Source organism: Gouania willdenowi, chromosome 9 (genome assembly GCF_900634775.1).
Source record: "Gouania willdenowi chromosome 9, fGouWil2.1, whole genome shotgun sequence".
NCBI lineage: Eukaryota > Metazoa > Chordata > Actinopteri > Blenniiformes > Gobiesocidae > Gouania > Gouania willdenowi.
Genome location: NC_041052.1, coordinates 40,397,576 through 40,415,635, shown reverse-complemented (window position 1 = coordinate 40,415,635; position 18,060 = coordinate 40,397,576). Strand labels below are relative to the sequence as shown.

Here is an 18,060-nt window from a genome sequence, read left to right as displayed (position 1 = left end):
CTCTGTCTGTCCCTGAATACCAGAGATATTTGAGGCACAGACAATCCTTGATTTTATAGATAGATTATAGTGTGTTTTTCTAAATTTTGAAATAGATTGTATTTTTTTTTTTTTTTTCAATGGTTTATTGTGTTGCAGAATTGCATTGTTTTGTATTGATATTTAAAGTAAATAATGTGTACACTGTGTATAGAATTGGGAAAGAAAAAAAATATCAATTTTTATTCATTCGTGGTGGGTGGGGTCAGAGTCGAGTCTTGCCTCGGGCACCAAATGACCTAAAGTCGGCCCTGGTCCTGCCAGGGTGGAGACAGGAGGAGGAGGAGGAGGAGGAGCAGCAGGAGGAGGAGGAGGAGGAGGAGCAGGAGGGGGAGGAGGAGCAGCAGGGGGAGGAGGAGGAGGAGGAGGAGCAGGAGGAGGAGAAGGAGGAGGAGCAGCAACATCTGCTGTTCATCACTAACAGGATCTCTGTGAACTCCTGGATGAAGAACTGGGACCTGCACTGGATTGTCTGCTGAGTGGATTTGGGTATTTTAGTGAGAGGATGGAACCGTGCGTAAAGCTGGGTTATGAACCATCGTAAGGATTTAAACTCTGAACATCATCATCAGGAGGATCAGCTTTGCTTCCAAACGTCACCATGAAGCTGGTGATCTCCTCTTCATCATCATCATCATCATCATGATGATGCTGGTTGGTTCCGCTCTGCGTCATGTTCTATCGGACCGAGCTGGACAATGAAGTTATGGGATAGTCTGACTCTGACCGTTTGTTTGGTTCTGCTGAGCACCGCCATGCACGCGCGCCCGCTGCTCCACAGGAGGGGAGCGCGCACCGCGGAGGGACCGCCGGTTCACATCCGCCTGTCAGTCACTACTCCGGGAATCAGGAGTGCGCAGATAGCGGGAGGAGAGGGTGCGCCAGGTGAGAAGTGTGCGTCTATCAAAGTCAAGGCCCGGGGGCCAAATCTGGCCCTTCAGAGCATCAGATTCGGCCCGCAGGAGAAAGTGAAAATAAAATGAAACAACAATATTTGCAGGTGCTCACAGTTTCCTCAGTGCTTATGTTTTTCATGGTTGAAGTCATTTTTAATGGAAACTTTTGAAGAAAAAAAACAACTCAAAATTCTTACATAACATTTTCCTTAATTAAATAAAAATTGGTCACAAAATGAAGGTAATTGAAAGTGAAGACCCTGTTGGGACTGATATCTGTCCTTGATTGGATATTGTTTCTGACATATTTTGTATTTAATATATACGTATAAGTTCAAACTGGGCCATAATAATGATTAAACTAAACTTGTTTTCCTGCATAAAATCTGTGGCCCACTTGAGATCAAACTGCTCTGTAATTGGCCCCTGAACTAAAATGAGTTTGACACCCATATACAGTATGGGTTACATATGGACAGTATATATTGTCCCTCAGAGGGTTTGTGCATGAAATGTGGGCTACAATACATAATATGTATCTTAAACCTGAATATTAGTATGTTGCCAACCTCCTTTTTAGCCATCACAGGACCACCAAAGACTCACTACTTTACATATACATATACATACATATATACATACATATACATATATATACTGTACATATACATACATATATACATACATATACATACATATATACATACATATACATATATACTGTACATATACATATACATACATATATACATACATATACATACATATACATATATATACTGTACATATACATATACATACATATATACATATATATACATATACATACATATATACATATACATATATATACTGTACATATACATATACATACATATATATACATATACATACATACATATGCTTCACTCATGGTCCTTCAACCCCTAAGGGATCCATGTGAAATATTTGAAAAAAATTTATTATTTGACAGTAACATGTGCATAATAAGGTATGCTATACATGACAAGAAAATTCCAAGCAATGCAAAGGCTAAACCTGTATAGGCATTTATTATTAGTAGTACTATTAGATATGTATATTTCTATAATGTATATTCTGACTTAGTGATTAGCACGTCCACCTCACCCGCCTGGGTTCAAGCCCTGGGGTGGACACTTGTCTGTGTGGAGTTTGCATGTTCTCCCCATGATGCCTGGGTTTTCTCCGTATAATCCGTCTTCCTCTCACAATCCAAAAACATGACGATGATGTTGAATGGAGTGAATGTGAGTGAGTGGTTGTCAGTCTGTGTGTTGCCCTGTGATGGACGGGCGCCCTGTCCAGGGTGTACCCCCGTCTAACGCCCATTGAGAGCTGGGGATAGGCACCAGCAGACCACCGTGACCCTGAAAACAGGAAAAAGCTGGTCAGAAGGATGGATGGATGGATGGATGGATGGATGGATGGAAACCCTCGACAGACAAACAATTGAGTATTGTCTTGAGATTCCTCAAGAGAATTACATAACAATACATACGTCCATTGCATTTATGGGTATAAATATCATTTCTTGTTTGTGCTGCTTTAATCCAATCAAAGTAATGATCTTTATAATGTGGGCCAAAGATCAGAGGATCTCTGTGAAACGTGCGCTGACAGACTCTGAAACCAGATTCTACTATTGTACAGGTCCGTGTTGATGGAGGACTACACGTAACTACAGTGTTGACGTGACACACAAACATACGGTGTTTTCACACATACTGTATAGTCCAGTAGACTCGGTGTGGTTCAGGTGGTGAATCTGCAACATTGTTGCATTTTAATTTGGTCCAGTCTGCTTTCACACATTCTATTTGATAAACGCACCAAACTTTCTGAACAACGTCACACAGGCAGAACGGTTGATCGCCTATGAGACAGAATACTTCAGCCTCCATAGACGAAACAAACCCCCCAGAAACGTAGTTAATAATGATTGAAAATGACCCATGAACACAATGAGTGTGGAAATGTTTGAGTGTCTGTCCCACTAAACATCCGACGTCCACAGACCTCCAGATCATGTTCATATCACGTCGGTCGGTCTGGACCACATCTGCACGTCTGTATGACGTCCAAAATAGGTTGGCATCTGAACGACATGACCACGACCTCATCTGGACCTTGACATGACGTTCAACGTTTGAAGCGATTTCACTTCTCATATGAAATTTAAACAGCCTTAAACCCACAGTGTGTATGTGCTTCTGTTTATTACAAATCATTATTCAGTATTATCCACAGTCACTAAGTACATATCCAGGTGTATTTCAGTAACATTTATTATGCTCTGTGATCTTTTTTAAGAAATAATTCATGTCGAGCTGCCACTGAGCCAGTCAACGTTGAAACAACGATGAGATGTCTTTTTTGGACGTCGTCAGGTTAATTTAACGAACGCACACACAAGAAGAATGTCAAAATGACATATAAACATTACAATATTCCTAACATTAATGGTATTGTATGCTCTTACAGTGAAAAACAGTTATTAAAACAATTAATTTGGTAAACGTTTCAAATACCTGACAATGTACCTTTGAAAAATGATGTGGATAGAAAAGATTCCTAAGCTTAGATTGTTCGAATGTGGCGCAATGGGTGAGGAAGTGCGCTTGTAAGCGTAGGGTCAGCGTCTAGAGTCCAGACGACGTCCGAAAAAGACGTAAAAACTTTCACTCTGCACCCGCCAGAGACGTCTTCTCAACTTCAGGCCATGACGTCATTTCAACGTTGTCTCAACGTCGGTCTGCTCAGTGGGGTGTGTTGTTGCTGGATAGAGGAGCACTGGATGTGTGTGTAGGTGTTCGTTGCCGTGACAACAGTTTGTATGTGTGCCGCTGCAGTCACTGACAGTTGCACACGTCCTATATTTGGTTTCTCTTCCTATGTTTTCTAAAGGAAATCCTAAAACAAAACCTGTAGAAACGTAATTAATAATAATTCAAAAAAACCCATGAACACATGGTCTTACAACCTGCGCTAATGCGCTACATAAACGCAGCTGATGGCGCTCCGTCTCACACCTGTCAGCGCTCAGAGCCGTCATGTCACTGGTAATTTACTGGTAAAGATGTATAACATGTGAAGATGCGAGAATATATGCACAGAGGAAACATAAAGCAGTCAAGTCATCGCTGACCATAAATCGTTTGAGGAAGAGAGAGAAGTGGAATAAATGAATGATGTGGGAGTAATCCTGTTTGTGACATGTTTGTTAGTATGCTGACAAAGCGGGTCTGAAAATGGATGGATGGATATTTGTGTGTGTGCTGCCTGCTGGAACGCTGGGTTGTGAGTGTGTTACCGCGACGATAATTTGTGTGATTGCTGTGTGCTGCCGCTGCTGTCCTGTCACTGATGGAGTTGCTCCATCACAATTGCGCTTCAACGTAAAGTCCTATGTTTGGTCCTGGTTTGCTTTCTCACATGATTAAAAACCTCACCATGTTTCGGTTGAGCTGAACCGTGACCCACATTTTACAGAGGACCAGAGTTTGTCTGTTTGCTCCGCACCAGACTCCGAGTGAGCTTTCACATATCACAAAATGACCGAGGTATGTGTGAAAGCACCCATTAATCACTTACCCGTCTCAAACTCTGCTCAGAGACTCTTCATTGCTCAGATGTATTAAATACAGCCACTCAGTGAGCCCGTGGACCACTTGGTCCTGCAGACAAGCGCATGCTAAGGCTGGACCATTAATCGCATTTGCGATATTCTCGTGATATCAAACGTGATTTTCTAATCGCAACGACTGCAATTTTTTTTATTATTATTATTATTTTGGACCGACAAGCTACATCCTTATCGGCCCTGTTACTCAGACTGATACACCGCTTCATCTTCTCTTCTTACTATGAACTACCACGGAGCGATCACAGCGAGTCGGACTCTGAGTCAGAATACGGACGCGATCGCTTCTGAACAAATCTAATGTGGTGATTTGGTAACTTCATGCTGCTGTGTTACTATTACAAACTGTCTGACTTTTACTGTAGACGGAGCAGAGATCAGAGCATCCTGTATCCAGGCTGTTCTGATCTGTCCGTCCTCCTTATGGAAACGTCGTCCAGACCACCGATCAACCTAACCATGTGATTTAACAACTTTATGCTGTTTATCCTACTAAAACAAATTGGCTGACTTTTCCTTCATCCACGTTCTCTCTCTCTCTCTCTCCACGTCGTTGCTATGACGATGCAGTGTGCATCATGACAAAATGAGTGATCAGAATGATTCAGTGCGAGAAAAACAGTTTAATGTTAACGTCATTGTTCCACCTGGTCTAATGTGACGGAGCTCAATTTTGTGGCAGCATGTAGCTTATAAAACTGGGAAAAATCCACAATTTAGCCGCGTCATTGTTTAAGCCGCAGGGTTCAAAACGTGAGAAAAAAGTAGCGGCTTATAGTCCGGAAATTACGGTACTTTTTTGTTGTTATTTTGTGTTTTTTCATTGATTTAAAAAAGTAATGTATCGATAAAGTACCGGATTGATAAGAGTAGTAGTATAGTAGTTTACCCATCCCTAATGTTGAAGAGCCACAGATTTCTTTGCTTTATTGTTGTAATCTGTGCTTTAAAATTTACATTTCATATTTATTTAAAGTTTAAATAAATCTGAAATTGTTTATTATGAAACAGATTGATTTATTGCTTGTGTTCATTGAAAAATCGTTCAGCCCTAGCGCACGCTGACCACAATGTTTACTCGCGTCTTTACAACATCCTGTTTCTGTGTGAAAAGTGTTTCCGAAAGCGAAAATGCACTTTTGGGCCATTTTACGCTGAAAGTTTTCAGTGCATCACTAGTTAAAAGTTTCTGTTCTCATTCTGTGGATGAGATAAAACTTACCCTAACCCCTAGGTTCCCAAAGTGGGGTGCGGGTACCCCCAGAGGAACACAAATTGTCATAAGGGATACGTGAAAAAAAATTTAAAACAGCTTGACAATATTGGAAACTAGATTATAAATAATCTGGAATCAGAAGTCTATGTTGTCTTACATTGTAAATGTTAAATCAACAAATGTTTTAGATTGTTTCCCACTGAAAATTACAGTTGGTTAAATATTTAAATAAATCAAGTGATAATTCTGAACATCATGTTTTATTATGTGCTTACCGATGATTATTCTTTTTTAAGCATGGTAAAATTCAGACATATTTCACTGTAGGGCTACATTGTGTATGACATTACATTTTTATATTATATTTTTAAGTGTGCTGGAGTAGGGGGTACATGGGCTTAGGTTAAATATCTGAATCACTGGTATAACCTAAAGGATTGACCTTCATAGACTGTTTTACTGTGATGTGCATCAGTGATGTGCTGTGAGCACTAGGGTAGGGTAGGCAGGGCGTTGCAAGTCGAGACCACCAATGTCAGCACCAATGATAATTTCATATGTTTTTTCTGGCAAGTGTTAATCAAACAAAATCAAGATAATAAAACACCATTAAAGAAACAAACAATTATTTATTATAGCCTCCATACTCTCCCAACAACGACAGCGTGTCTGTTGTTTGTGTTGGAAACACAGAAACATGGAGAAAATGACAACAACAAACGTTTGTATCACTCACTGTGGAAAATAAAGTACCAACAATTTTCTGACCTTACGTGCGCTGAAGGTCTGGTAGCTTGTGAAAATGTTTTTATCGTCTCTAACGCTGTCATCCTTCCTGTAGTGTTATAATCCCGCCCACTAGCAGCGGCCACACTTTATCAGTTCACTAATGCACTGTGAACGTACATAGCATTTAGCATAGCATAGAGCTGGCTTTTTACGTAAATGGTTTTCATCTTGGGGAACTGACTGCACATGTGCAAAAACATAAAAACACAGGCTAGGGCCAGAGGCAGAGCAGCAATGTGCTTTTAGGAGAGGGCGTGGCTTCCTCTTGGCTCCACCTCCTACCTTACAGTGGAGTGAGACTGTGCAGCGTCTCTGCCGTACCAGGAAATAACAATGTTTAGTCATTTAGGCTATGAAAAGCACAAAATGCTGACACTTTCAAACTTATAGGTACTGTTGGCTATCGTAAATTGAAAAATTAATTATAATATAATTATAATTCAAACAAATAATCTAAATATCAATTCACCCTTGGGTAGGCACTGCCTACCCTGACTGCACGTCAATGATGTGTACATATAAAGTAGGACACCTCAGTAAGAACAATGTTTCTTCTCCTCCATGTTTTCAGACACTGTGGAGGAACTTCTTCCAAATGACTTTGAAGATACGTTGGACTTCATCAAAGTAACTATTAGCAGACTACGTCGCTCCTCCTCTGCTGCCATGCTTTTATCCACCACCTCCTTTTTAACTTCTCCCAAAGAAAGGTTGGACAACAGGACTCGACACAGACGGGAGAGGAACAAGGGGGGAACAGTGGAGGGTTCTAGAAGAGGAAGAGGAGGAGGAGGTGTACAAGGACTAGACCCCCACAGGAGGAACAGAGGGGGAGGACGGGGACAAGGATGTGTTCTCAGACAAATACACCTCAACGTATCAGACCTGGGCCTCGGGTACCGCTCCGGTGAGGAGATGATATTCAGGTACTGCTCTGGACCCTGTCGGAGGTCTCAGACCAACTATGACAAAATCCTTTATAACCTCCTTTATAACAGAAAACTTCCAAAAGAGGACACGCCCTCTCAGATCTGCTGCCGACCAATAGCCTTTGACGATAATCTCTCTTTCCTGGATGATAACCTCATTTACCACACAGTGAAAAAACACTCCGCCAGGAAATGTGGCTGTGTGTGAAGAGTTTATTAAACCTGTGTGTAACGTCTGCTTTTACAATTTTTGGGAAGTACCATGAGATTTTTGTTTGGTTGTTTTTTTTTTACTTTTTGGAAAGTGGACGTTAGCGACTGGAATATATTTACCAACAGATGAATGGATCTAATCTGAGAATTCACCACCAAAGAAAAGTAAATCGAACTTATTTTGCAGAATTTGTTGATTTAAAAAACTGGGTAAGTCAGACATAGGCAACTGTCGGCCCGGGGGCCACATGTGGCCCTCAGTCTAATTATTTTACAGCCCCCAAAACAAATCCCCAAAAAGTTTAATTCAAGAAGTTGGAAGGAATGTGAAGGCCAACATAATACACAAAATACACAATAATGAATTCCAAAAATACACAAAATGACAACAAAGACATACACAACAACAACTTAAACAAAATGACTACAAAAACAACAAAATATTGGAGAATAGCTCCAAAGACACACAAACTGTTCACAAAATTATAGGAAAATACAGAAAACAGCAAAAATACAGAAAGTGACCTAAAGAATGCACAAAATTACACTAAGAACACACAAAAAAAAAACACACATCACATGACTCCAAAAACTGACAAAACATCAAAACCACAAACAAAGGAAACAAAGACAAAACCCTTTTTCCCCTGTATTGATGCTTTAATTGGTCATTATTCTAAATGCTGACATGAATATTGATCATGTGACCCTCAGATCAGATACAATCACATGCTTGTGGCCCCCGCTGTGATAGAGTTGCCCATCACTGATACAGTAAGTGATTGGGTAGAATCAGATTGTCCTTTGTGTTAAAAGTTATAAAAAGCTTAAATCTAACTTACATACAGTACTGAGACCTTATCATGTATTAACTTATTGATATTTATTTAGCTTTCCTGAGAAATGTAATCATATTTATTAGTGTTGTGGTATATAAGCCCAATGTTTAAAACAACAATGGTTTATTTTCATACTAAAAGCTGCAAAGACAAAGTTGTAATGAACAAATACACAGAGTCGCATGTGTGACGTGTCTTATTCATTTTCTATAGACAAGATTTTAATGCTGCTCATCCACGTGTTAATATTTGTAAAAGTTCTGCATTAAAATTCCACACAAGAGCAATAATATGGTGGAAATCAGAGACATCAGAAATATTAAAAAGGAGGTGACGATGTGGCGTGTTTGTCTCCATTTGTTTTCCTAACTATTAAAATGTAATCTCTTCACGATATACGCACATTTTTTGGTCCTCTGAATGAGGCTAAAGGATGTATATCACTGTAGCAAAAACATTATAAAGTGATTTTTTTCATAATACTGCCCCTTTAAATGCCAAAGATGAAGCACAGAAAGTGTCGGTGTCTGGAAGCATTTTCATAAACATCTACTCTGGAGCCCGTTTTTAAAAAGTTCTATTTTCAAGCACCAAAAATCTGTAAACGCAAAAAAACCTTTGCTTTTTCACGTGTCAACGTTGTGTAAACAGGGCCTTAAGCAGAAAGTCATAAATGACACCTTCATCAGGTACAGTAAGTTTGTCTGGCAACAGAAAAAAAGGGTCATTAGTTGGATGAGTCCTCTTCTCTTTTGTTCAGGGTGTCCACAGAGCTTGTAAAGAAGGATTATGTTCCTACAGAGTGTAAGACGACACAAGTGTGAGTGTCTAATGAAGGAAGAAACAATTACCAGCAGAACAATGTAAGTGGACACCTTAAGGTTCCTCTGAGAACCTGAGAGGGTAACTGAGAGCTAGAACCTAAAATTAGATTCCTTCATTCTTTCTATCATGTGGCGTCCACATGGACATCTTAAAACACTGAAAGATTTCCATTCATTGTGTTCTCATCACATGTCATCCATTTGCACAATGTTTCATATCAGATTCCAGAAGAACAAGTGATTAAATTCATCACAACAATCAGAAAAACTGAAAAAATACATCATCACTGAATTAAAACAAAAAGATCAGGATTAAAGAAAAATGCAGAACTTCAAACATTAATAAAAAAACAGACCCTGAGCAAGATTTGGATTTAACTTCTACGTCTCAGATTAAACATTGATGTTTGCTTGTTCACTTTCACCATAAAACTGTTATTTCTGCTGATCTTTCCTAAAATCTGACAAACTGTAAAACACAAAAATAGTTCTGATGTTTAGTTCTTCTAAAGAAAGTTTTTACCTAATAAATTCACTTGGATTAAAGACTTTTTCCACTGTTGAGTCACACATTGTATAAAATGACAGAAAAATACACAAAACAAGAACACATTAAAAAAAATACAAAGAATTACAACATTGCAGAAAAATACAACAAAAGACAAGAGAGAAACACAGAAAATATTCCAAAAACACACAAAACCAATATAAAAAACAAAACGAAAACAGTAATACACACAATTACTCAAAAAAGTGTACAAAATTACAGAAAATGACTAAAGTACACAAAAAGACAAGAAAAACACAAAATGACTGCAAACCCACAGCACTAACAAACAAGCAAAAGAGCAAAACAGAAATATAAAATAAATAAAAATTACTCAAAATAACAGCACAAATGCACAATATGACTCCAAAAAAACACATATTTTACAGTAAAAATACACAAAAGGACAGAACAGCTCAAAATGCGTCACAAAGAGTAAGACAACAACAAACATTCACAGAATGACAGAAAACACAAAATGACTATAAAAACTTTGTTTTTTCCTGTATTAATGCTCAGATCTCTCATTATTCTAAATATTGATATGAATGTTGATCATGTGACCCTCTGATCAAGCACACACATTGCCTATACCTCTGGTGTAGGAAAACTTAAAGTATTCATAGGACAAAAACAAGAATAAGGATTAGTAAAACAGTCTAATCAACCTTATCAACCCTGTGTAAGGAACAGAACATTTTACACATTTAAAAAAGTCACCCATCCCCCCTAGAAAACACTCTTTTATTACAGGTCATTAATGTGGAAAACTAACAAAATATGTCTTAGGATTGTAAAAGGTGGCTGGGGATACTTTCTCCACACAAACACCCACTAAATCTATCAAAATGATAAAATAACTAAAAACTGACCAAAATCAAGGAGAGGTGGGAGTCATTTTAAAATAGTTCTTGTGTCAAACTCAAGGCCTGGGGGCCAAATCTGGCCTTTCAGAACATCTGATTCGGCTCGCAGGAGAACGTGAAAATGACAGAACACATGAATCATTGTGTACATTATGAAATCATTTACAAAAAAATGTAATTATTACACAAAATCTCCTTAAATTAAATAAAATTTGTTTTAAAACATTTTTTTAAAAAGGATATTTAAGTATCCATCACTTATTGTTGGAATATTGTTGATGTCTCCTAATGTTTAAGTACAAGTGCAAACTTAGACACATTGTTTGTTTTCCCGCCTAAAGCCTGTGACCCACTAGTGATCAAACTAGTCCGTATTTGGCCCTTGAACTAAAGCGAGTTTGACAAATAAGGAGTTGGTGAAATAAAGATACTTTTGGCACCCAATGAGGGCGTTTTATTTTCCCCCTCACACAAGAAACAAACAAAAATCAACAGAACCAACGTTGTCCCTTTTTTGTTGGAGTCAAACACAAATAGCGCTGGCGTTGACCCTCACACACCCATAGCCCCCACTCCCACTGAGCATCATCCTGCTCCCTATAATATAACCTGCTCTCAGCTGAGCCACGGTTCATTAAACCAGCACCGGAAATTTATATTCAGCTTCTTCAAAATACTGCTGACTGTGGAAAAAGAATGGTTTTCATTTTTATTCTTTAAAAAAATCATGTATTTTTATAAAACATTTACTCATCCTTTCTTTTTTACTCTCAGTCCTAATCAGCTGTATAGTTAGTAAAAAATAATGACCAAAAGTATCAGGAATAAACAAAGTAATGAATGAATGAACCCATTGTAGAACGAGGTCGTACAAGAACTAAAGGAAACACAATCCACGACATGTTGTTGTTAAAGTAATGTTTTTGTCACATGGTTAATTATTCAACAGTAATCTGAGCATCCAACGCTCCATCCATCCCATCCATCCATCACACCTGCAGCACATACAGTAAGTGGAGTGGATACTTTTTTTTATTACTTATTACTTTTTCACTCATGTAAGAATGTCTGTTAATATTTGTCCAATGTGTGTCACTATTGTGATGCTATTTGTTGCTCTTTGAATAAATAAAGCCAATATTTTGAATTTGCAGACTAGAAATATAGATCTTGATGTACGCTGCTTAGAATAAGAATCAAGAACATCATTTACAAAGTTATGTAAAAGCATCCTTTCATTCCTATTGTGTTTTTAACTAATAATTATAGAAACTACATACAGTAAACTGGAAAAAGCAACGTTGCAGCAGGTCTAAAATGGACGTACCACCAGACACTGAGTATTGATATAAAACATGGTTCTCAATGGGATGCTAAAAAAATCTGTTTTTTCCAACCAACGTGTTGCACAAGTATTCCCTGTTTTTTCAGCTGATAACTGGTACTCATCCTTAACATGAAAAATCATAATAAATAATAATAATTTTAATGTATAGAAGTGTCTGTTTTTTCTGAATTCTTTTTTCTTTTTTTTGGTTTGTTTTTTGGGCTATTTTTTTCCTGTTTTTTGGAGGGTTTTTTTAACCTGGCGCTCCCGTGTCACGTACGGGGTAATGGACCCCATTTATACAGTATATTGATATGTGCCAATGATTCTGTACCAACAACTGTCGTAACATTTGACTCGCAAAAAAATGAGAAATCAACTTATATATATATTTTTTTAAATCTGTCGCCTAATGAACTAATAATGCCCAACCCTCAGACCTCCAACCCTCAGACCTCCAACCCTCAGACCTCCAACCCTCAGACCTCTGTTTCCCCTGAGCTTAATGCAGCTGAAATGGATCCTAAGGCAGAAAATGACTCACAGAGCGACACCAGAGAGCCAACAGTTCAAAGTTGTGACTCAGAGTCTTTTTTAACCCTTCTATAACCCTTCATATTCTAGCATGACTTTCCTGTGACCCGTCAAAGTGTCTTTAGTTAATATCCTCTGAGCTGGTCTGAGTGTGGGAGACATGGGAACATGATCCATCTGGTTCACTACCTCCCTATGGGCTCACACTAGTCAGTCAGAACAGATCAAACTATACTTGTAACTTATAAACTAAAAATACAGATTATACATTGATGATTCTATCCTACCTGTGTCTAACTTAGTGATTTACAGCAAGTCAATCCCTCCATGTTAAAGTGTATTTCACATATTAAAGCACATGTATCCAGTGTTGTATCATATATCATGTAGAACATCATCAATAATAACACTGCTTAATTTGAGCTACTTTACTCTCTCATTCTTTAAGTAAGTCTTCAAGGTGCAGCTATTTCACTTCAGTTATTTACTTGTTTGTTAATGTGAAATATTTTTATCAAAATAAGAAAAAATGTCAAAAGTAATTTGCTCATGTTTTCTCCTTTATATAAAGTGTCTTTGTGGGTATGGTGAAGACCACTATGCAAGTGTTAGAAAGTATTCTGATAATAATATAACATCATGTAAATATCAATTACTTGGTATAACAAATTAAAAAATAAACGCCATATAAGGGGGCGCCAAAGACGCTAGGGCTGGTACTGGATGTGTTGTATACGTTTTCATATAAATGGTCCCAAACCTTTGAGACTTTAGGTTGGTTCTTCCTCACAATGTAAATGAAGTGACACTGCCCCCAGCAGTTCATGTATGGTACTGCAGCAAAAATAAAGCAGAAAGCCTGATTTAATCATGAATTTACAACACGTCAACGCAAATTTTTGGAGTCAACATTATCAATTATGTAAATAATAATTCTTGTATTATTGTAATTGTTACACACATCGTGGTTGGCTCAGACCTCGAGACATTTGTATTTTTTCTTTTGCCTATGGGCTGATGTTTGTGACACTAGAAACTGAATTTGAATAGTTGGTGTTGAATTTGAAAGTAACAACTTGAAATTGAATTTACTGTTTTGAATCTGAATGAGAAACTTCAAATTCCCTTTTACGCACTCAACGGCCGTAAAAGGGTTTGTGTCGACGTAAACAGGAGTTCCATGAATCAGTGATTGATTGCTCAACCTCACGGACAGGAAGTGTGTCTGTGTGTAGTGAAATCTTTTTTTGTGCAGTGAATCTGAATTTGAGAAGCAGAAATATTGAATTTTTGGAATGTATTAAGATTCATTTTTTCAACCGGAAAAAATACAATATTTTGTTACTAATTTTACTAATTCAGTTTAAATAATCGCAGCCTCTATTTGTTCTTTTCTAGCTGGAGTAAACCATGCAAGTAAACCTGGGGAGAACATGCAAACTGAAAATGAGTGTGTGTGTGTGTGCGTGCGTGTGTGCGTGCGTGCGTGCGTGTGTGTGTGTTCAGATGTTTTCCAGCTGTATATCCCTACAGGACCTTTTTCTGCGTATTAAACCTGTTGTGTATCCTCCATCCAGTGGATCCTGTGAATAAATTAGTCTGACACCCCAGAATAACACGGAGGAGCTGTTTTGTTTCATGGCTGAGATGAATTCTGAGCCAGTGGAGATGGAAACGAACTGCTGCACTCACTCATTCATCCTACTTTTAATGAAACGTACTCTGATTACGTCTCTTCATACTGAGTCTGACACTCAGAGACGTGTCAATGAGAGGAGGAAGCTGCTATAATGTCAACACAGCACGATCATCACAGAGAGAACATAGGCCTCGCTCTGCTGCAGTGGAGTCATGTGACTCCTGATGTCATCACATGACACATCTGTGATGGTAAAACTGACTCAGAACATATGAACTGAACTCATTGAGTCTCAGAGCATTTGTAAAAACTGTAAAACCTTAATATCAAAACTCTGAATAGTTCCTTTATTGTACAGTCAGTGAGTATAAGTGGATATAGTTTACGTTAACATTATTCTTGGCTGGAGGCCAGTTAGAGCCTGATATGTAACAATGACCCAAAATGTGATTAAAAAAATTATATATATATATATATCAAAGACATTGGTTTTTGAGTGCAGGAGGCAGGTGAGAAAGTCTAAGGGTATATGTTCTATTACAGTCCTGTGCCATCCCACAACTGAGGGGGCTTTATTGGAAATTCAGTGAAGCAAAATATTTTTCCTGGCACAAAATGTTAGAACATTATACAGTTTTTTCTGGTAGACATCAGTCACATGGCCACTGGGAAGACCCAGGAGGGGAGACCGGGTCAAAATCAAGCTTCATTTTCAGGACTTTCTGAATCTCAAATAAAACATCAGTTTCAAAATGTTTGTATTTTAGCACAAGACAGTGACTAAGATCACATACTGTATCTCTGTCTTACATTTAAGGCAAAAAGGAGAGACGTCCGTTCTATATTTAGAGAGGTGGTTTGGAGCAACATGTGCTCTGTGTAATATTGTCTGGTTACATCTTCCTTGCATTATCCCAAATATCCTCCCACATCGCCCCAGTTATCACTCTCTCTCTCCCAGGTAGATCCCAACATTTGAGCAGACCCTCAGACTATTGTAGAAGGAACTAATGGAGGCGTCCCCAACAGTGAGAAGTACCTTTTTCTCCATTACTGCAACCGTCATATCAGAGAGCAAAGAGGTATCTTTCACAATAAATATCTCTTCTTGATATGTCGTATTTTTCCACAACCTGATTAAAAGACATGAGGACACCACCGTCAAAAAGATCCCTCAGGGTAGGAATTCCCTCTGTCCAGTGTTTGAAAGCTGTGTTGAACATCCCTGGTAAAAAACGTGAATGCCAGTGATTGTGGTAAAGACCGAGGTAAGCCCCGACCTCCCTTCCACATGCTGTGTGATCCTCCATGCTCTAACAGTGTTAACTGTAACTGGGTTGCTCCGCTGCTCTTTGATAGACTTCATTTGGGCACGAAGTTGGTATTTTTTACTATCAGTAGGTCCAGACCATCCATAGCACTTGGCAAATGCAACACTGACAATCTGATCCAGGGTCTACGCTTTCCCCAAATAAAAGAACTAAACCAACCATTCAGTTTCTTAATTGTTTTATGATTAAATAACATGGGGATCATTTGAATTGAGGAGAGCAGACGAAGAAGGACATTCATTTTCAAAAGTGAGATTCGGCCCAGCCATGATGTAGGAAGATTAGTCCATCTCTCCATATTCTGTCTGATTTTGTCAATGAGTGGGTTATAGTTCGCGTTAAACATCTGATTGAATTTTGGTGTGATGTATATACCTAAGTAGGTAAATCCTGCGGGGGACCACTTCAATGGGAACAGATTGGGGCTATCAGGCTGCTGTTGCGATTTACCCCGAGGTATCGCCTCAAATTTGGAAACATTTATTTCATAACCAGAAAAGGCAGAAAACTAGTCTATACGTGAGGGACTGATACAGAAGGGTTTTGCATAAAAAATAAAACACTGTCTGCATATAACGTAATTTTGTGTGATTTCCTGCTAACATCCAATCCGATTATTAAGGGGTCTCGCCTAATAGCCTCCGCCAGCGGTTCAATTGCTATAGCAAACAGGAGAGGAGACAAAGGGCAGCCCTGATTAATAATCAATAAAACTCTAAATGTAATAACTGACCAATAATGTAACAAAAGAACTGAGCCCAAAATGTAATCAAACTGTACTGTAACTACATTGTTACATTATGGAACATTATGAGACAGCTGCCTCCGCTAACCGCTCTCCTTGCTTTAGCCTTTAGCTAGGGCTCAGGGAAGGTCAGGGAGGAGTGCTCTCCTTACCTCCGGCTTTCTACGTAAGCTCATGGAAAGGGCAAGGAGGTCCCGGAACAGACCCATACCGCCAAATATACGATTGCATGCATATCCATGTAAAGCGCTCAAATACAAATCCGAATGCACATTTATTGTAAATATATTATTTATTGTGACTAAAGCAGTCCTGACCGAAATTACGTTTTTAGCAAAGTCTCTTCAAAGTCCTGAAAGACATTACAACACCATGTTTATGAGATAAACGATAGTCTGTTTGTTATTAAACCAAACTTTGATGTATATATAGTTAAACACATGCTTTGATAAATTGAAGATTGTTTATTTTTTCACAAATCCTGCCTTATGCTGCTTTAAAACTGAAAATTATAATACATTTTATATTTATTGATAGGTCTACAGTAGTTGAAAAGATCTGATGCAAAAAAGCACACTTTTATGAAACAGACCATTTGTGTACATGAGGTGTACACAAACGTGTGTAAACTTAAAGGGTTAACGTCATTTAGTGAAATAGTCCTGATGACTAAATTGTGATGCCTGTGTCTTTTCTCTTGTTTCATATGCAATTGATGACAGAGTTTTATAATCAGGGCTGCTGTATCATTTTATCTACAATGTAAATTAATCATCTTTAAATAATGTTGTTTTTTAGCAGGACACTTACTTTTTCATGTTTTCATTTCCAGCTTCTTCTTCTTATTTCCACATCTGTATAAAGGATTATTCCAGTGGCGGATGCAGGTGTCCGAACGTTAGCACCCATGAGCTCTACTGTGTCCTCCTGTCTCAGCAATGACTGATTATCTGCTGAAAGCTCAGTGGAACATGAAGAAGTAACAACATGTACCTACTGCAGGTCAGAGGGATCAGGGACGGACAAAACCTCTGCTTTGTTTTGTACTTTTGGGGAATTTTTATGGCTCTTTGGTTGCACACTTCACACATCAGCCCATAACCTGTGATTGACCACGTAAAGGGTGACTCCTGAGAGACACTCAAACATCTCCACCAGAGTCAAACTCAGCCCTCAGGGAGGTCATGATGACTTTCCACAGTTTATTAACAATTCATGTGCCTTTAATGCAGTGATCCAACGCACACGAACTACATGAAACACAAGAATACTCACATCTATAAAAGCAAGGAATCTCTGTCTGTCTGTGTGTGTGTGTCTGTGAATCAGGCTCAGATTGAGCTGAGACTTTCAACATGGCTGCTGCTTGGTTCAAGGGTGTGCAACGTTTGATTTGTTTGAACTGCAATGACACCATTCATGAAGTATTTCATAAAATTGCCTAAAATGCAGCTTTGCAGAACAGCTCAGTGTTTGACAGGTAGTCACGATAACTCAGGATAAGTTGAAAGCTGTGTGGATAATACATGTGTACATGTACACAAACACCTACATATGTATATATTCATACATGCATGGACAGACTGTCTATATAGATAGTATACAGTAGATAGTCTGCCCATACATCTATGAATACAGACTTCCTACAGACACTGCACTAGTTAT

The 18,060-nt window shown here is 38.5% G+C and overlaps 1 protein-coding gene across 1 annotated transcript; it reads left to right on the top strand.

Annotated features, from left to right (window-relative positions):
* Window positions 1–492: 492 nt before the first annotated feature.
* Window positions 493–7,738, top strand: gdnfb (glial cell derived neurotrophic factor b). The gene is made up of 2 exons (XM_028456495.1): window positions 493–924; window positions 7,173–7,738. The coding sequence occupies exons 1-2, from the start codon at window positions 738–740 to the stop codon at window positions 7,736–7,738; spliced, it is 753 nt and encodes a 250-aa protein (XP_028312296.1). The 5' UTR covers window positions 493–737.
* Window positions 7,739–18,060: the final 10,322 nt, after the last annotated feature.